General features: G+C 42.4%; 1 protein-coding gene across 1 annotated transcript in view; it reads right to left on the reverse strand.

Annotated features, from left to right (window-relative positions):
- The window catches only part of LOC134206806 (uncharacterized), a 35,094-nt gene extending 32,043 nt beyond the window's left edge, over window positions 1–3,051 (reverse strand). The window contains exon 1 of the mRNA XM_062682535.1: window positions 510–3,051. Within this exon, the coding sequence (XP_062538519.1) occupies window positions 510–3,051 (2,542 nt within the window). The remainder of the gene's footprint in view (window positions 1–509) is intronic.
- Window positions 3,052–25,287: the final 22,236 nt, after the last annotated feature.

Genomic DNA, 25,287 nt, shown 5'->3' on the forward strand with positions numbered 1-25,287 from the left:
TGGAGACCCTCGGCGAGCTATAAAATTGTTCAACGCCATCATGCACGAGCTAGTGCTGAGGGAGTTGGCGACCTCAATATGAAGAGCCCGGACAGTAAGACACGTCATTAAGACCCCCCAACGCTTTTCGACTCTTCGCCCCACTATGACTTCGATGGGTCCAAAATAGTCCACCCCTACATGAGAGAAGGGTCGGGAGAATGCGGCCATTCTTGCCAATGGAAGTTCAGCCATTTCTGGAGGAGCAGGAGTTGCATCACGGTTACGACACCACTGGCAGCTATTTCTTATACTGCGTAGTGTTCGACGAAGTCTAGGGATGCAATAACGTCGGCGAACCTCGTTTATAACTGTCGCGTAATTTCGGTGGTGATATCTTTGGTGGAAATCAGCAAGAAGAAGACTTGTTACCGGGTGACTATCAGGTAATATTACCGGATATTTCTCATCAGGATACAGGAATGTACATTTCGCGGCTCTGCTGTTCATCCTCAATACGTTATCCTCACCCAGAAACGGACTCATCTTATAAATTCTGCTGTTAGTTGATAGTCGTTTTTGGTGTCCATCTCCGTTGGCATCGGCGAGTATCTTCAACTCCTCGTTGTATACATTTTGTTGGGCTTGGCGAAAATGATACATCTGAGCCCACTGTAGTTCAGCTGATACCAAAGGTCCATGTTGCGAAGATTGTTGATGTTGTTTCGCTCGTATGTTGTCCACAAACCGCTTCACATAAGCCGTAACTTTCAGCAATCGTTTCCAATTTGAATATTTAGTTGCAATGACAACCGGTTCTTCAGCTTTGATGTGGGTGTTGACGAGTGCGGTTGATCGAAGTTCTTCGGTTGTTGTTTCTTGGTTAGAATGAATGATGGGCCATTTTGGCTCCGGCTGCTTTAGGAATTCAGGCCCTTTGAACCAGCGATCGCTACATCTCAGCTGTATATGTTTCGTCCATTTAGTGCCGTCATCAGCTACATTCTGCTCCGATTTAATCCAGTTCCAATCGTTGACTTCGGTAATGTCCAGGATTTCGCTCACTCTTGCAGCCACGTATTGGCTGTACCGCCGGTGGTCGGAACGTAACCAACACAATACATTGCGGGAGTCACACCAGAAAAAACGTCGTAGTACATGAATGGACAATGATTTGATTATGCTATCGGCCAGCCTGGCACCGATTACGGCAGCTTGAAGCTCTGATCGAGGTGTTGACAGATACTTCAGGGGAGCAACACGCGTTTTCGCCGCTACCAAAGCACATTCGATATGCCCGTCCTCCTCGAACCGTAGATATACAACGGCAGCCATTTCGTTTTCTCCTGCATCAACAAATGTGTGCAATTGAACCCGATTACGATCACCTATGGACGTAATTTGACGGTAACATCGGGGAATTTGCAGTTCCTCTAATTTCGGTAAACGTTCTGTCCATGTTTTCCAGCTGTCTAACTGCTTGCCCTCTATCTGATCATCCCACTTCAGTCCTATGCGCCATACATCTTGAAGCGTGACCTTCAGAGCCATCAGGAAATGGGAGATAAGTCCTAACGGGTCAAATATACTCATAAGGATACGGAGCAGCTCTCGTTTTGTTGGAGGTCTGCTTCCATCAAACAGCTTCGCGTCAAATCGAGTCCAGCAGATCTTATAAATGAAGCAATCGGTTGATGTATTCCACCACATCCCCAAAACCACCAAATCCACCAAAACCTTTTCAGTAGCGTACTCCGCCACTATATTGAGAGCCATCTCATTCATCGGCTTTTCACCTAGAGCTTTCAAAACCTCGGTAGAATTGGACACCCAGTTCCTAATATCAAACCCACCTTGCGCGTGGATGTATTTTACCGAATTTGCTAGTTCAATAGCTTCAGCTTCAGTCTCCGTGCTAGCGAGCATGTCGTCGACATAATGTTTGTTCTCCACGGCCTCAACTGCTAACGGAAACTCTTCACGGAACCTCTGAGCGTTTTTGTTCTTAACGAACTGAGCAGTGGTCGGTGACGAGCATGCTCCGAAGATCATTACGGGGACTATGAATGTGCTTGGCTCGCGTTCGCTGCTATCTTCGTTCCAAAGAAACAGTTGATAAAACTGATCCTCAGGCCGTATACCTATCTGGAGAAACATCTCGCGAATGTCTCCGCAAATACCAACACGATATTCACGAAATTTGTGCAAGACAGCAACCAACGAACTCAGCAAATCCGGACCTGTTAACAGCACCGAGTTCAGACTAACTCCACGTACGGTTGCAGCAGCGTCCCATACAATCCGAATCTTCCCTGGCTTATTGGGATTAATGACCGGAAACGTTGGTAGATACCATACCTGTCCCTTTCTCGCTGCTAGCTCTTCCGGCACTACTTTTTTAATATACCCCTTTTGTTCATATTCGGCTAGTTTTGCATTGTACGCAAGTCTTAAATCGTTGTCTTTTGCTAAACGTCTTTGGAGGCATCTCAGTCGTTGCAAAGCCATCGGTCGGCTGTCGGGTAAACGAATACTATCGAAACGCCAAAGAAGACCGGTCTCGTATTTGTTTTCGACGGTGCGCGTGAGCGAATTTAAAAGCGATAATGCTCGTTCGTCGTCTATAGAAATAGTTGTGTTTGTCGGTTTCATTATCCCCAAACTGTCTAGGCAGAAATACTGCTTGACTTCCTGATGCAGTTGACTTTCGTTTTGTAGACTACACTCGCAGATGTGATAGCTGTAGTTCCCGTCAACTTTCTCTTGATTCGACCGCCATCCGAAGATCGTCCAACCTAGGCGAGTCTTGACGGCGATTGGTTCACCATCCTTGCCTTCACGACAGCGCCTCACCAACGAGATATTGGCATGTTTTACGCCTATCAAGATCCTCGGCCGTACACGATTGTACGACTTCACCGGAACTCCATCCAGATACGTGTATTTCCGCTTCAGAAACTCAACATCCAAGATCTGGCAAGGTAACTCAAGCGCAGAAACCGTTCGAGCTCCATTCAAATCAAATCGCTGCCCTTTCAGACTGGAAATTCCTAGATTTACTTGTCTTGACATGCCTTTAAAGCGATGAGTTCCTCCTGTCCATCTTAAACACAATGGCTTTGTATTTTCGACCAATTCCAATTCTTTTGAAATCTGCCCGTCCAATAACGTCAGTTCTGATCTAATCACGAAGAAAGCGAATCAGTCAACGTTCCGAACAACAATACGGGTAGATATCGGAATAACTCCACACCTGCTTCCACTTGATGAGTGTTGATGCTCCGCCCTTCGTTGGCTTTCCTTTGGCTGGAACAAGGAATTGGCTCACTCGGCACTGTAAGATTCTTATGAAGAAGAGAATTGTGTTTGAATGTGCACCCGTCAACTCCGCACGTTTTGCTGTTGCAGTTTCCTCCATGCTGTCGAAGACATCTACGGCAAATTCTGAATTCGCGAACTGCTGCCCATCTAGCTTCATACGAGAGATCAATGAAACGTTTACACTTCGCAACAGTGCGGCAGTTGCCCTTGCATGTAGGGCATACAGATGATTCACTCGTTGTGTTTCCACTCTCGGAGTATCGCACTCGATTTCCAGTTGTTGAACGTTGGCCAACAGTTTCCGAAGAAGAAGATGCGGCATGCGTGTTTATGAACGCCTTCCCTTGGCGTTTACCACGGTGCTCTTGGTCGAAATTGTAAGATTTTCGTGGATTTGCTGCAATGCTTGCATCTTCCGCGATAGAGAAGATCCAATCGGAAAATGTCATTAGGGTCACCCTTACAAGACTTTTGCTATGCCTCGCCCAGTCAAGTTTGATGGCAGAGGGAAGTTTACAAACAAGCTCCTGCATTAGCGTTACGTCCCGCATATACTCCTTACGTCCGCAAGCATCGATGACGGAACACAAGTTCTGAACCGCCAGTGCATAGTCTACTAGCTTTTCGATAGAATCAGCTCTTACTGGTGCCATGGAGAGAACTTTCTCCCGCAGAGAACTGATTATCATATGTGGCTGACCGAATCTGAGCTTCAAGACGCTAATCGCCTTTGAGACCATTGACGGATGCATGAGAAAGCTCCGAACGGCGGCAAACGCTTCATCTTTCAAACAATTCCGAAGTCGAATCATGTTCTCATTATCTCTATAACCGCACATCGAGGTTGTGCTTTGAAATGTTGATATGAACATCGGCCAATCTTCGGGATTCCCATTGAACTTTGGGAGGTCACATGGTACTGCTTGACGCGCAGCAATTTGTTCTCGCGAAAGAGTAGTGTTCATCCGCGAATCTCTCTGGTGTTTCGAAGCACCATGAACAGGGGTCGAACGTTCCCTCGGAGCAAATTGTCCCTGCTGATCATCAACACTTCTCTCTTCTGTTACGTTATCAGTTGAATCACTGACATCATCGTCATTACTGAGAGGACTCGTTCCAGAAGAGTCCTGTATGTCGTCTGCCGCATAATCGCAGCTTGAACTGGAGTCATCCTGTTCGCGTCCATCGCCATCATCAGCATCGTCCTCGGATACGCCATCGGATTTCTCCTGCCTTCGTAACCAACCTTTCACTTTAGCCAACGGATCGGTCACTCGGGCCCCAGGTACAGGGCAGCTTCGTACTTCTGCGACTTCCTCCATCAACTCGAATTTCTTCTTCATGAACTCCCTGCGCCGCTTCATCTCCTCCAGCATTAACGTTTCTTCGGCGGCACCTGCTGCATCTGCAGTTTCAGCGACAGTGCTGATTTGCATGATGTACTTGACACCAACGATTTTGCTTTGACCGTAGCATTCACTTTCTTATCGATTTCCGCCAGCAACATAGCATCCAAATTTCCTAAATTGTCACGATTAGTAGATTCCGGAATTGGTCGAAGGTCCTTGGAGGTAGAACCCTTCACCGATTTAGGTTTCCCAGGGTTAAACTTTGCACTCGTTTTGGTCGGCTTTGTTTTCCGCGCTGGGCTGTGGATTTTTTAGACGTCTTCTGCTTGACCTGGTTTTCCTCCGCGGTTTCACAATTCAGGCAAGACCATTCATAGTCTTCGATGTCCTCATTTACTCCTGCACAGATAGAATGGCATCATCACTTACAAGTAACACATTTGACCATCCGATTATCACCTACGGCACTGCACATAACACATTTTCTTCCCTTTGTTGAGGCTCGAATCCGGAAAGCTATCGGTGATTTATTATCAACTTCTCGCGATTCCGGCAGTTCACCGGCGACATAAATCTTACTTTTGGGCTTTGAGTCGATGGGGGGATCTTTATTGGGCTTATGCTTCTGAGAGGGACGTGTCTTTTCTGGTTTAAGCTTACCTTCAGCACCTCTACTGGTTGTTGGGGTATAATCTTTGTTCGGATTGGACATCTTCCACCTCTTCTAGTAAACGATAATAAAAGTTGTTAACTTTCGGTGGCGAAGAAAAGTGGTCTTCCGAGATTTACAATATCAGTGTATATTTGTTGATATTTTAATATCCTGCATGGTGTGTAAAACAGGGCATTACTGTTTGTGTTGAGGTACATCGAGAAAATCTACTCACGTTTAGTCAAACTTTGTCTTCTATGTCCGTCCTATGTCCAAGTCCCTTTCTGGTAGTTTGAGGTCTGTTTATAAGTTCTTGATAGGTATATGTTTGTAAATATTACGTAATTTATATTCATTACCTGAAGGTCAATTTTTCATGCACTCAGCGATTTAGGTTAGCATTAGGTAGATATATATTGCATGAAATCTACATAAAATAGATAGTTTTATATTGATATAGGGGTAATGACGGCTTTGGCAGGGTTTGTTCTATTATTGGCAGGGGGGTTTTTTATGACCGATTATGCTCAAATTTGGCCCAAACATTCTTTGCATATCAAAGAATATTGTGGCCAAATTTCATAAAATTCGGTCGACAAAAACCCCCCTGCCAATAATAGAACAAAACCTGCCAAAGCCGTCTGTTCCCCTAGTTGTAAGTTCAAGTATTTATTTATTTATCATCAGACTAAGGCCGGAGTGGCCTGTGCTGCACATAAAAGACTTCTCCATTCAGCTCGGTTCAAGGCTGCACTTCGCCAACCACGCAGTCTGCGGAGGGTCCGCAAGTCGTCCTCCACCTGATCGATCCACCTTGCCCGCTGTGCACCTCGCCTTCTTGTTCCCGTCGGATCGTTGTCGAGAACCATTTTCACCGGATTACTGTCCGACATTCTGGCTACGTGCCCGGCCCACCGCAGTCTTCCGATTTTCGCGGTGTGAACGATGGATGGTTCTCCCAACAGCTGATGCAATTCGTGGTTCATTCGCCTCCTCCACGTACCGTCCGCCATCTGCACCCCACCATAGATGGTACGCAACACTTTCCTTTCGAAAACTCCCAGTGCGCGTTGGTCCTCCACGAGCATCGTCCAGGTCTCGTGTCCGTAGAGAACTACCGGTCTTATAAGCGTTTTGTAGATAGTCAGTTTGGTACGGCGGCGAACTCTATTCGATCGGAGCGTCTTGCGGAGTCCAAAGTACGTACGATTTCCAGCCACTATGCGTCTCCGAATTTCTCTGCTGGTATCGTTATCGGCGGTCACCAGTGAGCCCAAGTACACGAATTCTTCAACCACCTCGATTTCGTCACCACCGATAGAAACTCGTGGTGGGTGGCTCACATTGACCTCTCTTGAGCCTCTTCCTATCATGTACTTCGTCTTCGACGTGTTGATGACTAGTCCAATCCGTTTAGCTTCGCTTTTCAGTCTGATGTAGGCTTCCTCCATCCTCTCAAAGTTACGTGCCATGATATCAATGTCGTCGGCGAAGCCAAATAACTGGACGGACTTCGTGAAAATCGTACCACTCGTGTCAATCCCTGCCCTTCGTATTACTCCCTCCAAAGCGATGTTGAATAGCAGACACGAAAGACCATCACCTTGCCGTAACCCTCTACGGGTTTCGAAGGGACTCGAAAATGCCCCTGAAACTCGAACTACGCACATCACCCGATCCATCGTCGCCTTGATCAACCGTATCAGTTTATCCGGAAATCCGTTTTCGTGCATTGACTGCCATAGCTGGTCCCGATCGATTGTATCATATGCGGCTTTGAAGTCGATAAATAGATGATGTGTGGGCACGTTGTATTCTCGGCATTTCTGCAATACCTGACGTATGGCGAACAAGACGTGGTGATGGTGGACATGATAGTTTGTTTGCCTCTGTGCGGTATTAAAAAGTTAATTATTTCGTGTGAAATTGTGCTTGTGCCACGGGAAAAATCTATTTAACGTGTGCCTATAGTGTTTTTTAATCAGGATAAGTAGGAGATATAATATCTCTGTGACTAATTTTCATATAATTTCGTAATTTATTACTCAACACAGCATCCCGCGAAGCCATAGTACAACCTATAGTTTCGTGCGGCAAGCTGTCGTTGTCGTTTTTGCACCTTTTATTTTTGCTTGTCTCTGTGTGCTGTGTAGTGTATCGTTGCATGTTTGCATCCACTGCGGTGTGGCGACGATATGGAATGTGAAAAGTGTAAAGTGGGGATCGCTATCAACGATTTCCCGTTGCGTTGTTGTCAGTGCGATAAGCACTTTCACGCCCGCTGTTCTCCTATCGAGAATAAGGCAGCAGCGAGGCTGATAACGGAGAACGTAAATGTGCTATTCAAGTGTTCGGACTGTCTGTCGAGTCGGTTTTGCGACGGACAGAATGTAAAGGTGTCGGACGTTACCCGTTTTGAGGAAGAGATGAAGAAAATTTCTTCTCTCTCCGAATCGATTGGTGGCATCCGAGATCACATTACTGCCCAGATAGACAGCGCGTTGAAGCTCGGTATGGAACAATTGGCAAGTAAATTGAATTGCGTTTTGGGTGAGGCTATTAGTGGCTTCCAAAAATCAGTTGGTCAAGAGTTGGAAAATATGAAAAGTTCATTTTTCAATTTAACTCGAATAAGAGCTTAGCTGCAATGAATATAATGCATGGTACATCTAGCACGGCTTCGGAGCCTGGTCAGAATCCCAGACCTAAAAGCGTAAGGTTCTTGATGACGTTAGCGATGCGTCGGAAAATTTGTTGACAGAAAACGTTAGTTTCATGGATGTTGTGAAAAGTAAAACTGGGAATAAAGTTAAAAGTACGAAAAAATTGCTGTAACGCAGGAAGCGAAAAGTAAACGTAAGGCTCGCCCGGTTATTGTGATTAAACCTAAAGAGTCCAACCAGAGTAGTGATGCTACTCGGAAATTTTTGAACGATAAATTAGATCCAAAAACACACAAAATCAGTAACTTTAGGAACGGGAAAGACGGCTCTATTATTGCTGAGTGTGCAACAGGATACAATGTAAATGTTGTGAAAGATGGCATTCAAAGCGATCTGGGTGAAAGCTACAATGCTGTTGTTCCCACATCGGTGCCAAGGCTTAAAGTGATGGGCATGTGCGATAATTATCCTCCGATGACTTCATCGAGATTTTAAAAATCAAAATGAAGACATCGCTATAAATGAAGTAAAGGTTATCAGGACGTACGAAAATCCACGTTTCAAGTACAACAAATACAATGTTGTGATTGAAGTCGATAAGGATACTCATAGTTGCTTGCTGACCGCGAAGAAAGTGAATATAAGGTTTGATCGGTGCCTTGTAGTTCCCGAAATTAGTGTTCTAAGATGCTTCCAATGTGGAGAATTTGGGCACATGAGTACGGAATGCAAGAATAGTATTGCGTGTTCTAAGTGCAGTGAAGGTCATAAAACATCTGATTGCACGTCAACTGCTTTGAAATGTATCAATTGTTTGAAAATGAATAAAGAACGTAAAATGAATCTGGACGTAAACCACGGAGCATTTAGTACTGAGTGTAAAGTTTATAAAAGGTTATTTGATCGTAAAAAGAGCAGCTTACGTTTCAATGAATAGCAAACCAAGTTCCAGTAGAAATGTGAATAATTTAGATATTTTGTATTTGAATATTGCTGGTTTGTCTACAAACTACGTTGCACTACGTAAGATTGTAGAAGATAAACGTCCACTTTTAGTATTTCTATCTGAAACTCATATTGTTAACTTAGAAGCATTTGATCAATATAGTATTCCGGGATATAGTGTTGCTGCTTGTCTATCACATTCGAGACACACCGGCGGAGTTGCTATTTATGTCAAAGAATCAGTTCAGTTCAAGCTTCAATTGAACGAAGTTTGCGATGGCAATTGGTTCTTAGGCATTGCAGTTGTACGTGGCATGAAGTTGGGTAATTACGGTATTTTATATCACTCTCCCAGTGCTAATGACCAGCATTTTTGGAAATTTTTGAAAACTGGTTAGAGTCGTTTATGGATCCTAGTAAATTAAATGTTATTGCTGGCGATTTTAATATCAATTGGTGTGACGATTCAAATTCGAATCATTTGAAGCGATTAGTTGACTTTTAATTTAAAACAAAAGTAAATGAGTATACGCGTATTTCTCGGCACAGTAGAACTTTGATTGATCATGTTTACTCTAACTTTGATTCTGTCACTAGTGTTACGAATTGTGATTTAAAAGTAACCGATCATGAAACACTAGTCATTAGCATTACAGATGACAGTAGTAATAATAACGATTTGGTAAAACTTAAGTGCTGGAGAAAATATTCGAAACAAGCAATTACGAGCCTTATCGAAACAAACGTGGATTTTCGAGAAAATACTGGTAATTTAGATCAAAGAGCAGCTGTTATCACGAGCGTCTTAAAATCCTGTACCAATCAGTTAGTTGAACAGAAATTAGTAACTTTGAATAATTCAAACAGCTGGTACAATCTAGATCTTTTACGTCTTAAACGTAAAAGAGATAAGTTGTACAAAAATGTCGTAAAAGTAATAATGAAAATCATTGGAATAGGTACCAGGTTGCGCGGAATAAATATTCGCAATGTTTAAAGCATACTCGATGCGAATATATTCAGAGGAAAATTTATCAGCATCAAAACAACAGCAAAGAGTTATGGAAAATATTAAAATCATTGTTAAAACCTAGTTCTTGTAAACCGCGATCCATAACTTTTAATGGCACATTAGAAGAGTCGGAAGAAGTAATCGCGTCTAAATTCAATGATTATTTTATTGAAAGCGTTTCAACCATTAACCGATCTATCGAGTTAGTGGATGAACCTGACGAAATAAAACAGCCAGTTAACAGTAACTTGAGATTCGAAGGTTTTCACCCCATTACATTTCAAGAACTTGAAACGATTTGTTTTAATCTAGGAAAAACGGCTGGTATTGATAATGTTAATGCTAAAATTATACAAGATTGCTTTCATGTCATCGGACACAACCTGCTGGACCTGATAAATGAATCATTGCAAACTGGGCACGTGCCGCAAGTTTGGAAGGAATCATAGTTATTCAATTCAAAAAGTTGCTGGAACAATTAAAGCCGAAGAGTTTCGTCCCATCAACATGTTGCACACAGTAGAGAAAATTTTAGAACTCGTTGTTAAAGGCCAGCTACTTATGTATTTAAATAGTAATAACTTGTTAACACCGGAACAATCGGGATACCGGGAGGGTCACTCCTGCGAAACCGCTTTGAACTTGGTATTATCTAAGTGGAAAGAAAGAATAGAGCGTAAAGATACGATTGTTGCTGTATTCTTGAATCTTAAACGCGCTTTTGTGAAAATTTCTAGGTCCTTATTGTTGAAAACTTTGGAGCGCTTTGGAATTTCAGGTTCTACATACAATTGGTTTAAAAGATATTTGTCTGACAGAACTCAACGGACTGCTGTAATGATTCTGTATCTCGTCCCGTGGAGAACACCCTAGGAGTGCCACAGAGAAGTGTATTGGGGCCTCTTTTGTTTATTATGTATATAAATTACATGCGACGGGTTTTACGTTTTTGTGATATAAACTTATTCGCAGATGATACTGTGTTATTCACTGCAGCTAGAGACTTAGAAGATGCGATTGAACGCTTGAATGAAGATTTGCATTTTTTAAGTAGATGGTTGAAGTACAAACAGTTGAAATTGAATATTAGTAAAACAAAGTACATAATTATTTCTCGAAATCGTTCAATTGATAATGTCTCAGTGAAAATTGATGAAGAGACACTTGATCGCGTACGGGAAATTAAATATCTTGGCGTGATTATTGATGATAAATTGAAATTTGACCAACATATTGACAATGTCATCAAGAAAATAGCCAAGAAGTATGGAATCCTCTGTCGACTGAAAAACGAATTAAATATTGCTAGCAAAATACAGTTGTACAAATCAATCATCTCTCCTCACTTGGACTTTTGCCCTTCCATTTTGTTTTTAGCAAATCAGACACAAATATCGAGATTGCAGCGTTTGCAGTATATTTTTAGGTGGTTGAGTTTGAGATGTAACAGATGCACTTCCTCAACTTTTTGGTTGGATGCTTTGCAGTGGCTCTCGGTGAAGCAAAGAATTGTGTATTTGACAATGGTGTTCATTTTTAAAGTAATTAACGGATTGCTGCCTCGATATTTGTGTGATCGAATTGAAAGAGGAAGTGACATTCATAGATATAACATTAGAAACGCGGAAGATATAAGAACACCATACTTTTGCATGGAGCTTCACAAAATTCTTTGTTTTTAAAGGTATCAATTATTTCAATTCGATGCCTACACATATCAAACGATGCAACGACATTATCACAGTTTAAGAGACTTTGTGTTTCACACGTAAAAGCTGCCTTTTAAGCAGCTACTTAGTTGACTTTTATAATTCAATAAATTTTGTATCTTGACGAAGTTTGACCTACGGATTGTTTGTTTGGACAATTGTATTTTATATTTATTGAGGCCATGATAAACTGTTTTGTTCGCCTCGATGATGATGATGGATTTTATATATATTGACGTAATTGTAATCTGACCTTTTTGTGTAGTCTACAAAAGTTTGAGTCTCGCGCGCAAGCAGATATGGATGATTTTTAAAATTTATGTACAGACTTGCGCATTTTCAACTGTTTGAATGATTCTTCGGATTAGTAATGGGCTATCTGGTAGAGTTTTGTTCCCGTGGTTGATACCGAAACTTTTGATATCGACGGAGCGGTAACACAAGTTTTAGTTTTGTTGACGACTTAGATTATTAATTTTATTGATGCTTACGAGTGATAAACGTGGTCTTGTATAAACATGAAACGCGATTCTTGGTGGAACTTTTGAAATCTGTGCGAGAGGTATCACAAGTTTTGCATTTTAGTATAAACTCGAAGTATCACTACCGATGCTTATGAGAATCTGTAGATGAAAACAACAGTTTTTTTTTTTAATTTACATTTTTTGCTGGATAGTAATGAAAAGTTATGTAATTCATATCTGTGATGGTAATCAGATCGTTTTTGTTTTTTGCAAATCTGATTAAATTGTTATTCTATCATTCAATTAATTATCTTAAAGATAAATCGTCTAGCTCAAACCTTTGTAGGGGTATGTGGCGGGACCATCATCATCATCATCATCATCATCTGGTCTGTGGTAGAGCGTTCACCCATAAATCCCGCCTGGTACTGCCCCACGAACTCTCTTGCAATTGGTGTTAGTCGACGGCATACAATTTGGGAGAGTACCTTGTAGGCGGCGTTCAGCAATGTGATTGCGCGGTAGTTGCTACAATCCAGCTTATCGCCCTTTTTGTAGATGAGACACACGACACCTTCCATCCACTCCTGCGACAGAACCTCATTCTCCCAAACCTTGGTAATTACCCAGTGCAGTGCTCTAGCCAGAGCCTCACCACCGTATTTAAACAGCTCTCCTGGAAGTTGGTCAACTCCAAGGGCTTTGTTGTTTTTCAGCCGGTCGATCTCCTCCTGGATTTCCTGGAGATTCGGAGCGGGAAATTATATGTCCTGTGCGCGTGCTCATAGGTTCTTTACCATACCACCACCGTTGTTGTCTGCATAATCACCATTCAGGTGTTCTTCGTAGTGCTGCCGCCACCTTTGGATCACCTCACCCTCGTTTGTAAGAAGGTTCCCGTTTATGTCCTTACACATATCGGGCTGCGGCACGTGGCCCTTACGTGAACGGTTCAACTTCTCATAGAACTTTCGTGCGTTATTAGCGCGATGCAGTTCCTCCGTCTCTTCACGGTCTCGATCTTCCTGCTGGCGCTTTTTCCTCCAGAAAATCGAGTTTTGTCTGTTCCGCGCCCGTTTGTATCGTGCCTCGTTCGCCCTCGTGCGGTGTTGCAGCAATCTCGCCCATGCTGCATTCTTCTCCTCAACTAACTGCTCACATTCGCCGTCATACCAGTCGTTTCTCTGATCCGGAGCCACCGTGCCTAGTGCAGCGGTTGCGGTGCTTCCAATGGCGGATCGAATATCTCTCCAGCCATCTTCAAGAGATGCTGCGCCTAGCTGCTCTTCCGTTGGGAGTGCCACTTCCAGCTGCTGCGCGTAGTCTTGGGCTAGTCTACCGTCTTGTAGCCGCCCAATGTTAAGCCGCGGCGGACGACTCCGACGCGTGTTGATCACCGTCGAGAGTTTTGAGCGCAGACATACTGCGACGAGGTAGTGGTCGGATTCAATATTCGCACTGCGGTAAGTGCGTACGTTCGTGATGTCGGAAAAGAATTTACCGTCGATTAGAACGTGGTCGATTTGGTTTTCCGTTACTTGATTAGGTGATTTCCATGTGGCCTTGTGGATATTCTTACGGTGGAAGAAAGTGCTTCGGACTACCATTCCGCGGGAGGCTGCAAAGTTTATGCATCGTTGGCCGTTGTCGTTCGATACGGTATGCAGACTATCCGGTCCGATGACCGGTCTATACATTTCCTCCCTTCCTACCTGAGCGTTCATGTCACCGATAACGATTTTGACGTCCCGCAGTGGGCATCCATCGTATGTCTGCTCCAGCTGCGCATAGAACGCTTCTTTCTCGTCGTCGGATCTCCCTTCGTGTGGGCAGTGCACGTTGATGATGCTATAGTTGAAGAAACGGCCTTTAATCCTCAGCTTGCACATCCTTGCGTTGATTGGCTGCCAACCAATCACGCGTTGGCGCATCTTTCCCAGCACTATGAAGCCGGTTCCCAGCTCGTTGGTGGTGCCACAGCTTTGGTAGAAGGTAGCCGCTCGATGCCCGCTTTTCCACACTTTCTGTCCTGTCCAGCAGATTTCCTGCAGCGCTACGACATCGAAGTTGCGGGGATGTAATTCATCGTAGATTATCCTGTCGCAACCTGCGAAGCCCTAGCGACTTGCAGTTCCATGTTCCAAGCTTCCAATCGTGATCTTTTATTCGTCGCCTGGGTCGTTGCCGATTGTATCGAGTCGTATTATCTTCTATGTTGTTCGTAATGGTTGTTTTTAAAGGCGGCTTATTGGGCCTGCGCAAACCTCCTGTCTCGTCGGAGGGCCGTCGTGTCAGGGCTGTTTAGCGTCCCACCTAACACCAGGACTTGGGCTTGTGCGCTTTGAGCGGCACACGGTCGCTTTGGCGGAGCCTACTTGCGGATTCATGCAGCTTTTTATAGAGGTTTAACAGGGCCCACTGTCAAACCCCACCACATCCTAGGCAGGCGCCACAACTCGCAGATGGCCTGGGGAGGGATCGTCAAGCCCTTGGACATAGTCCCTGCTGCCCCCGAGTTAGTTCAAGTATACTACCTTAGTTTAGAATAGTTTAAGCGAATAATATCAATATTTTAATAGGAATAATCAGTATAAAACAATATAATTCACTTTGTACTTCCTCGATGACTACACATGTCCACGTATGCTATTGTTATAATTCATATTGGTCATTAGTTGTCCATCTACCACTACTCGTCTATCATTTCTACGGTATAAGTATGATATACATATATTTGGATACAAGCACGATCATTATAATAGCTAGGAGCGACACAACGCCGAGGGGTTGTAACACTGATAGTGACGCACAGATACGACAATTCAATTGTGTTTTACGAATAGCATCTGTCAGCTTCGCAACTATGTAGTTCTATTGCCCCTTTCAGAGCTGGGTGTTTCTGTGGGTACTAAAGATGAATCGTCGGAAGCCGTAACACTCGAGGAGGACTTGCAAGCACTCGGAGTATTCGAGAGACGATGGCGGTGTGCAAAAAGACGGTCTGTGGCGGTGAAGAATGAACCAGGAGCTCACCCAACTTTACGGCGAACCCAGTATCCAGAAGGTAGCTAAATCCGGAAGGGTACTATGGGCAGGACATGTTGCAAGAATGCCGAACAGCAACCCTGCAAAGATGGTGTTCGCTTCCGATCCGGCAGGTACGAGACGGCGTGGAGCGCAGCGAGCGAGATGGGCAGACCAGGTGCAAAACGACTTGGCGAGCGTGGGGCGTATCCGAGGATGGAGAGATGCGGCCTCGAACCGTGTATTGTGGCGTCAAATTGTTGATTCAGTGTTATCTGTTTAGATGTAAACTAAATAAATGAATGACCCTGATCGTTGTTCCAATATTGAGAGTGGTACCCATGAAATCACGAAGTGAAACAACGTTTGATTCCTAAAAGTTCGTTCTTAAATAAAAACGAAATTATTTAGAATGTACCTGTCCCTCTTTTCAATAACAGAATTGAAAAAAAAATAAAAACTCCCCCTAACATACGATGAAAAGTGAGGATCATTTTACCATATACTACATTAGCCCTACTTTGAGCAAACCAAGCTCCCATTGAAGTACTAATTCATCTTCGAGACGTCATGTCTACTCAATATGTATGGTTTATTGGGCTTCAAATTGTCCATGAATATTGAAAATCGATAATGATTCTCACTATTAAATAGCTACCTCATACCCCATCTACATTCCCAACCACGATGATAACATATGGCAATGATCGTTGCCGCTTGCATCAATATGCATGGTATGCATTTCCAATTTGAATACAAATATGTATTTACAATATCCATAAGTAAATCTCGCACACAAAAGCTTCTTACTCTAACGCAAACGGTTCCTATATTCTCGAAAGGAAGGAAAAGGCAAGTAAAATCCTGTTTATGCTCTAATATTTTTCTTCAATTTCTGTTGTGATGGGAACTTCGGATGACGGCTGTTGCTGTTATTGTTTCATTCGTTGATTATAGATTTTGAGGGTGGCAAAGCCAACCGAGGCTTCGCTTAGACTGGCCCAGATTACTATGGGGAGAAAAAAATGTTGTCGAATTCCACGGGGCACCCCCCAGGATTGTGTCTTTGGGTGAGAAAATCAATCTCTGAAAATTTCAGCTCAATCGCTTGTTGCATAAGCTGGCGCATTTGATTTGAAGTTTGTATGGGGATTTCAGCCAAAATGTATAGGAAAATACACCTCCGTCACTCATTCGATCTGGAAATTGGTTCTGATTGCTCGATTGACCTCAGAATTGCAAAAACGGCAGTTGATATGCTACAGAACAATTTCACAGAACATTGCATGATGATTAAATGAACTTTTATATAATTTTCGGCTGATTTATTAGGAGCTGATTTGTGTATTTTTGGGTTTTTTATCGAATCGCATCAGCCGAAACCTATATAAAAGTTCATTTAATCATCATACAATGTTCTGTGAAATTGTTCTGTAGCATATCAACTGCCGTTTTTGCAATTCTGAGGTCAATCGAGCAATCAGAACCAATTTCCAGATCGAATGAGTGACGGAGGTGTATTTTCCTATACATTTTGGCTGAAATCTCCATACAAACTTCAAATCAAATGCGCCAGCTTATGCAACAAGCGATTGAGCTGAAATTTTCAGAGATTGATTTTCTCACCCAAAGACACAATCCTGGGGGGTGCCCCGTGGAATTAGACAACTTTTTGTTTCCTGGGCCAGTCTACTTCGCATTCGCCGTCGAAGTCGACTTCTGCAATATTGTAGCTCGCCAAATTGGAAAATTTATTCCTACTGCAATGCTGATCTACTATGTAGTTGTTTTTCCTGTTTTTTCGAGCGCGCTGGTTTCACGTTTCTTGCACCCGCTCACAGGACGACAAGAACAACCGAAATCAATTTCCCATGAGATGGAGATTCTCTGGGCGGATGATCCGGTGTGTCGTTCCAAGAAAAGAACGGCAAGAGATGTTAATTAATTACACCTGGGAAATTATATTCCGGCCAAAGGTAACAGAAAGAGCCAACACGAGCCCGTCCAAATTTGGGAGCTTTCCACCTGCCAAATGGTCGTAACCTTATATTTATTCAAAGGATTGGGCCAAAGCCGGGTATGGTCTCGTGCTACGAAAAACCAATAAAGGCTGGCCTTTGTTGAATAATTGAATCATTATCCGGTACATCGCATGTGTTCTTCGAGTAATTTTGTAATTTATTTGGCTGTGTTCGAACGCAATTTTCAATTCATATGGACACAGAGCTGTTACTTAAGGTACATCGTACAACTATTATATTAACTATTAGGAATATCAAATTTTGGGTGAACTTCAAGTTTAGCTTCCGGGACTCGCATGATTGTGTTCAACAACCATGCATTTCTCGATGGTATTTAAGATATCGACGGTTTCGTGCAATACAGACACAACACTACATATTTGTTTTCGATAGGATGCTAAAATTTAATCGTGCATAAAAAGAATAGCGACGTGAGACAGCTTAGGGTAAATGCATTGTTGAGGTTCTCTCCAACATACGTTACACGTTTGCTGCTGTCGTCTCGACTTTACGCCGCTGGGCCGCTGCATGCAAGGTTTCATTGACGCTCAACGAGACAAACACAGTTGCTTATGTAATAACATATGTAATAAGAGATAATTCCGATAAAGTTGTAGAACAAACTGATTGGAAGCAGTACAGCATTCATTAGGATGGTCTTCGTCCGAGTTAAACCACTGACGAAGTTAAACTGCCGTTCAGTGCAAGGAATATTTCTTTGAACATATCATACATAGTTCCCGAAACAAAAATAACTGCTGCGCAGATCGAGGATAGTCTAGTCACTTTCCAGTGTCAGTAACACACTATATTTTATTTCCGTTTCAGTGACGACGGGTGGCAATCTGCCTCGCAACTAACTTCTTGGATTATTATGAGTTGTTGCATAGTAAAGTAAGTAAATACATTCCACTAAAAGCTTAAAATAATTTTCGTATCAAAATGGCATCCAAGCGGAACGAGCGAAGTATTTTTATTGATTTAAAGAGGAAGATCGCAAGTATTCTTAGGGACGTGGCCTTCCTCAAGAAGTGCCAAAAGTAGAGGCTGACTCATGTTAGCCATAAGATTAAGATGGGATCCCAACATCCCAAAAACTATTAGAAAGAAAGCGGAATCGGATTTTATGAAGATGTCAATCAAGCACTACGCCAAGCTAGAGAGGTTGAACTTGGCGTGCTACAACTGCTACAACCTACATCTGAAGCTGGCAAAGGAGAATCCGGAATCGTTTGACCTATCCTTGAAGAAAGTAAAGCGGGCAGAAGAGTGCGAAGCGGACAGAAACTTCACAAGAAGAAATTGACCAATATACGAGGGAAATCAGCGACTAAAGGTACAGCAGCGACACAGCAGTTTACAGAGGAGCAATTAGCACACCTCAACAAGGGATTAGAATATGCGACTACGCAAAAAGTGGACGTGGAACAGATCACCCTGAATATGGAGACAGCAATTTCCTGAAAAAACCGAGCAACAGAATTAAAATACAGTGAGGAACATCGTAGCAGATGCCATCAAAGAAGGACAACACGGGACAACGAACATAGATGAGAGGAGGATTCTAAATGATCCCAAGGAAAAACCAGTATACTATGTAAAACCCGACTAAGGCAATGCATGAAGAGGATAACGACGAACAGATGACGACAAAAATCAACGGAGGACCATACAGGAATTTAAGACTGGATCCGCTACCAGGATTAACTAAACTAACAGACAAAACGATAAAGGAGTGTAAGGCGATCACCGGAGAAGCTCGAGTAAGGACAGCAAATCTGGTGCTACCAAGGATTAAAGGACTAGCAAAGATTCACAAAAAAGGGAAGGAGATGTGAAAAATAGTTTCATCAGTGGGCTCTCCTACTCAAAATCTGGCCAAATGGTTAGTGAAGGAGTTCCAAAGTATGCCGAAACCTTTACCCAGCAGGTCAGCCATTAACACCCAGGAGTTCGCTCAGAAGCTGTTGGAATCAGGACGCATCGAAGAAGAGGACATAATGGTATCATTCGACGTAGCGCTATTGTTTCCCAGCGTTCCAGTGAAAGACGCTCTGAATCTCTTGGAGGATTGGCTGCTAACACAAAGGACGGAAACAGCATGGCGAGGAAAGGTGAAGATGTACTTAAAGCTGGCAAGGCTATGCATGACGGAGAACTACTTCACATTCCGTGGAAGCTTCTACAAACAGACGAAGGGTGCACCGATGGGAAATCCGCTATCACCGTTTTTGTGCAAACTATTCAAGTGAGTAGAAGTAAGCGCCGTAGTAAATGAACCTAGAAGACGACCTTTCTGTTGAGGTCGAAATACGTATCTGTCAAAGGTACAATAAAGTGGAATTAAATGAATTATACAAACTCGTTTTATGACAAGTTCCGGAGGAACTTTCGGAGGAATTTCAAGGAATTCCTTGAGGAACTTCCGGGGGATTTACTGAAGAAACTTCCATAGGATACCCTGGACGAACTTCTGGAGGATCTTTCGAAGAACTTCCTGGAGGAACTTCCGAAGGAATTCGAGGAGGAACTTTCTTAATCGATTCGACTAAGATGGTGACGTTTTAGGTTTTGGCTTTCAACATCAAATCTTCCGAAGAAACTCCAAGAAGAATCCCTGAAGAAACTTTCATAGTTAATCCTAAAGGAACATTTTCCGAAGAAATCCGCAGATTTTTTATGCATAAAATTCGCTCACGCCGCCACCGATAAAATTTCAATCAGCGCTCAAGTCTGATATAAAGGGCCTGGGGTCAAACACTAGACCTGAAAAACTAATGTAAAACGAACAAAGATGTGAAATAAGTCCACAAATAACATGGAACACCATGGAACTCACCAACCTGGACGAAGTCGACCCGGTAATCACCGTCAGCGAGTTTTCTTCCGTTACGCCAGAAATTTGACATCCCCTTGGGCACAGAACCACCGGACAAGTTTCCGTTCCTTATCAGGTATCAGAACGTCGGCTCCAGGGGCACGTTCACCTCAATTTGGGAGATTTGTGTCATCGCCTTCACAGCCTTTCTCATCTCGCACCTGAGGGAAAAGTAGTGAACAAAACGGAAAGGATTATGGATGGAAAAAAATAGGAGTTACATATAAGATGATAAGAAGTTCCATAATTGGATTCACAACCATCACAGACAAATGATTCAACACGTTGAATATTTGCCATGTGATAGTTGAGGCAGTTACCTGTCAAGGCCTTGACTGAGACACTACAATTCTGTTTGGATAGATTAACTAAATAGTTTGCTACTACCGGAGATGGGTCTCGGATATACAATTTTGCTTGTCGACATGAATCCAAACTCTTCCAATATCGATTGTGCTGAGTGGAAAACGCTTCACTCAACACTTAGATCAGTGGTCCCCAGCATGCTTACTATCAAGGACCGCAATGAAGTTTTGAGCTGTTGAAGCGGGCCTCAGTATATTTGCAAGATTTGATAACAAAATATTTTATTTCTGTGAATCTTTTCAAACAAAATATGTACTGTCCTTACACATTTCATTCTTCAGACTTTATCACTATAGGGGAACTGTACCGGTTTTGGCCATGTTCCTAATTTGGCCAATTTTGCGAATAACTCCAAAAATAAAGCAATTCTCAAGGGTATTATTAGTTCCAACAAGAGATATATCCCTCACGCTTCAACTCTGCTTTCAACTGATCGATTATTTTGGAAAACTATGTATTTTCCAGGGTTGGCCAAATTAGGCACTAAGTTGGCCAAAACCGGTGCACTTCCCCTAGTACCTTTTTTGCAGTAGCGGACTTGACATAAGAAATTGTTTTTTCACCATAGCATATTGTCTGCTCAGATGGCAGAAAATATTCTATGCTGTTTTCCCAAATAATCATTTAATTTTGATCTTATGTTTTTCATACTCGAGGTTTGCTGTTCAATATAACTTTTCGTAGCAAATAACAAAGTGGTTCTTAAAATAAAACTCTGTTAGAATTCTGAGCGAGCAGCATCCGTTCGAGATTCTGAGCATAGATCGTTCGAGATTCTAAACAGAATCCGTCTGGAACTCTGAATCCGTTTGGGGTTCTTTAACATAATCTGTTTCAAATTCTGAAAAGAATTCATTCTGGAATCTGAACAGCATCCTATCAGAATTTTAAACAGAATCCGTTTCGGATTCGAAAGAGTATCCATTCGAGATTCTGAACAGAATTCCGGTCGAAATTCGGGGCAGAATCCTTTCGGAATTTGTTTTAAATTTTAAATAGAGTCAGTTTGGGTTTAGTTGATTGAGCTTCTTAAAAGAATCCGATTTAAGGTTCTGAACAGAATCTATTTGCGATTCTGAAAAAAATCAAATGGTATTCTGAACAGAATTCATTGATAATAGTCAAGTAGTTTCTGGAGCCAAATTTCAATTTAATTTCTCCAAAACCTAACTTATTTTGAGAAATAAAAACATTATTATTACGCAGCAGTGTATGACAACATCATTCTTTCTATAGTTCAATCTTGGGTTCCTTTAAATCTGCAAATAAAAACAAATTTGCTGTTATCATAACCTGAGGTGATAACATCGCAGTATATTTGCTGTCGGCCTACATATCATCTATGTATGAAGCTATGGATTTCATGAGCCATAATGATACAATGAAATGAACTATCCACGATATATAAATCGTGTTTCAACATCATAGTGATGTGAACTTGACAGATTCCCGAGTACACCGAGATATTCGGAATGATAAAAAGATTTCAATGTCATATATTGCTTATCAAAGGGCCACACGTAGTGTATTCTCAGAAAACCTTCGCGGGCCGCAGGAAAATCACTGACTTGGATATTGGAACTGCTGGCTCAGGATCAATAAAGTCTTGTGATGCTCCAGTGTGAGCTAACTCATCAGCCAATTCGTTCCCAGCTATGAAAGAATGACCAGGTACCCATATAAGGTGTAACATATTCACTGAATTCAGTTCCTCAATTTGAGTTCAACATGCGATTATTAACTTCGACCTTGAGTTGGCCGAAACGAGAGCTTTGATAGCTGCTTGGTTATCTAAACATAAGTAAGTATATTACCTTGCCCATAATGTGTTTCTGCAGTGCGAATTGCATTGTCTACCCAGTGAATGGGACTGTTCCAATATCAGCTCACGCGAGTAGATACCTGCACCCGCTCTACCTTCGAAGATGGAGCCATCAGTGTAACAAACAATGCTGTCCGACATACTTCTCTCCAAATAGTCAGAAGTCCACTCATCCCGCGAGGGGAATCGTGTTGAAATGTCCTATAAGGAAAACTACTAGCGAGTGTGAGATCACTTGGAGCTAGGACAGTTCTGTCCCAAACAACCATGAGCTGTAACCACGAAGTGTGTGGAGAACTGCAGTTTACATGATACATTTCCAAGAAACTGAGAACTGAATAATCGATAAGTACAAGAAAGTGCTTCTTGTTTGAGATGTATGTGCAGTGGTACCACGCCAAAAAAACCCTCGAGAGTAGCCGTGGGAGTCGAAGAAAACGCACCAGTCATTGCCATTAGGCACATTCTTTAGTAAGTCAAGTAAGTCAGTTACTTACTTATGAGTGCAGTTATCGCATACAGTCAGGTCACCCTTTTTGGGCACCTTCACTAAGATACCTTGCATCCAGTCGACCGGGAAAGTTGCGGTGTTCCAGATATTACGAAATAAACGATGCAGTAGTTGAGCGGATGTCATGGGGTCAGCTTTGAGCATCTCGGCTGATATGCGGTCGACCCCTGGGGCTTTATTCGATTTCATGCGATGAAGGCATTCTTGTAAGGTTTCGTACCCGTGTTCTAAATCTGGCAACGATTATCCTTACACTTATAGGTTCCACTTTATAAGCGCAGAGTGTGCCTGAGCGCTTAGTAGGAAGCCAACTCCGCGATGCCGGGGAGCGTGTTCACTTCGTAAACCAGTGTATAGCAGAACTTGTCCCGACGGCATTCTGTGTTCTCCAAAGTTTGGCCAACGGACTTCACTAAGTCCCATGATCTTAAGCTTCATGCGGCGTGCCTCATTGGCAAGTTGTGCCAAACCCTGCTGGGCTAGGGTTCAACTGTTCCATGTTCCTATTCGTGTCCGTTGTTGCGCGCTAAGAGTCGTTGCCGTAAAATCAGTCCGTATTCTTCCATTATCGGATTCTCGAACAAATTGATGTAGGATGTTGGCCCAAGGTTCCCTATCCACCGGGATAGGGCTGCCATCTTAGGTATAGCTTCCGGGGAATAGCATTTCATACTCAGCCGCTGGATGCCAGAACAGACGCTGTTGGAGCCGCACCTCCTTGGTAAACAGACGCTCGATCAGTCGGGTCAAATTTGTTTTAAGTCCCACCCAACACCAGGGCTAGTGCGCTTTGAGCGACACACGGTCGCTTTGATGGTGTTTATAAAAGTCACATAATTATTGCTCTAATATTGTCCAAAGAATGATGGGTTCATAAAGAGAATAAATAATACAAAAACGGTGAATATTCCGAGAATATTCCCAACTGGATATAGAGAACTCCTTTGCAGAACCCCTCTAATCGAATCTATTCCACCTGGTGAAAAGAAATTCAGTCGAATGATGTTTCGTCAATAGACATGACGTCGAATAGATTAGGCCATATGATCATTTGGTCGGAATTAAATAATTGAGTGAAAGAAAGAGTTTCAATGAAAAGAACTAGAAAACCATTTCCATTCGACTAAACGTCCTTTCGACAAAATGTCATTTGACCAAATGTCATTAGACTAAATGTTTCAAAGCCGACTACGATGAAATATTGGCAAAATAACATTAATATCATTGTTTTTTGACCATGTGCCATGTGCCATGACTGAAAAATAGATTAGAGGGTATCTCATCATCAGTACCGTGGTCCCCCGGTAATATGACCGCTTTTAATCTGATCACTTTTTAATTTGAGCCCCGTTTATTTGAACATCGTTCAAATTAAAAATGGTTCAAACGTCATTTAGCACGTAGAATTGAGAAAAGAAAAATGGAACATCGTGAAACGGAACGCAGAAACAAAACAAACCAGCTCAGAGAGCAGCCAGAAACCAGTTTTCCTGATGCAAATAGAGTAACCAGAAGTTCAAATAAAAAAATCTATTCAGTTAATTTGAATGAGGTAGATACCGTTCAAATTATCGGGGACCCACGGTACCTAATATTTTGCTATTTCTGTAGGTTTTCAATTTTTCTATAATCCACCAGGGTCTCCAGAAGTTTTCTGTTAGCTCAGGTGAAAAATCCTCATTGGTATCCGTATTCGTTTCTTTCGCTGCTGATTGAAACTTCCTCATGTCCACGGAATTCCTCTTATCAGTTTATCAATGTATCTTGTGGATTATTTATTCAAATTTAACCAAAAATCTATTTACGTATTATCCATTTGACTAATTACCTATTACCGACTAAACACTTTCAACATTCGACTGAATATCTTCATGTCCTTTCGACTAAATGTCCATTCGACCAAATGTCTATTCGACTAAATGTCTATTCGACTAAATGTCCATTTGACTAAATTTCCATTCGACTAAATGTCCATTCGACTAAATGTCCCTTCTACCAAATGTACTTTCGACTAAATGTCATTCGACTAAACGTCATTCGACGAAATGTCATTCGACGAACTGTCCCAAAGCCTTTAATTTCAGAGTCAAAAAGATGTAATGGGCGAATACCATTACGGTTAAGTTTTTCCGTGAAAAGTACAATAGATGTTTTATTCGGATTAGCCGAAAGGCCATATTGGTGACACCAACTTTCGACTGCCTGAAGAGCGTTTTGCATCAGGTCGAATAAAGTAGTAATACACAAACCGACTATCAATATTTGATAGTCGTCAGCAAATCCATAGGTAGGAAAACCGTCATTATTGAGTTATCTCAATAGCGTATCTGCAACGAGATACTACAAAAGTGGAGATAAAACTCCCCCTTGAGGGCATCCACAGACACTTAATATCCTAATCGCTGCTTGACGTAATGTCGAGTAGAAATGTCGGTTTTTAAGAATCTGGTGAATCCATTTGGTTATTATATTAGAGAGCCCATGACAACATGCGGCTTCCAATATTGCATCGAAAGATACGTTGTCAAAAGCACCCTCAATACCTAAGAACGCATCCAAGCATGATTCCTT

This window comes from Armigeres subalbatus, chromosome 1, assembly GCF_024139115.2.
Source record: "Armigeres subalbatus isolate Guangzhou_Male chromosome 1, GZ_Asu_2, whole genome shotgun sequence".
Lineage (NCBI taxonomy): Eukaryota > Metazoa > Arthropoda > Insecta > Diptera > Culicidae > Armigeres > Armigeres subalbatus.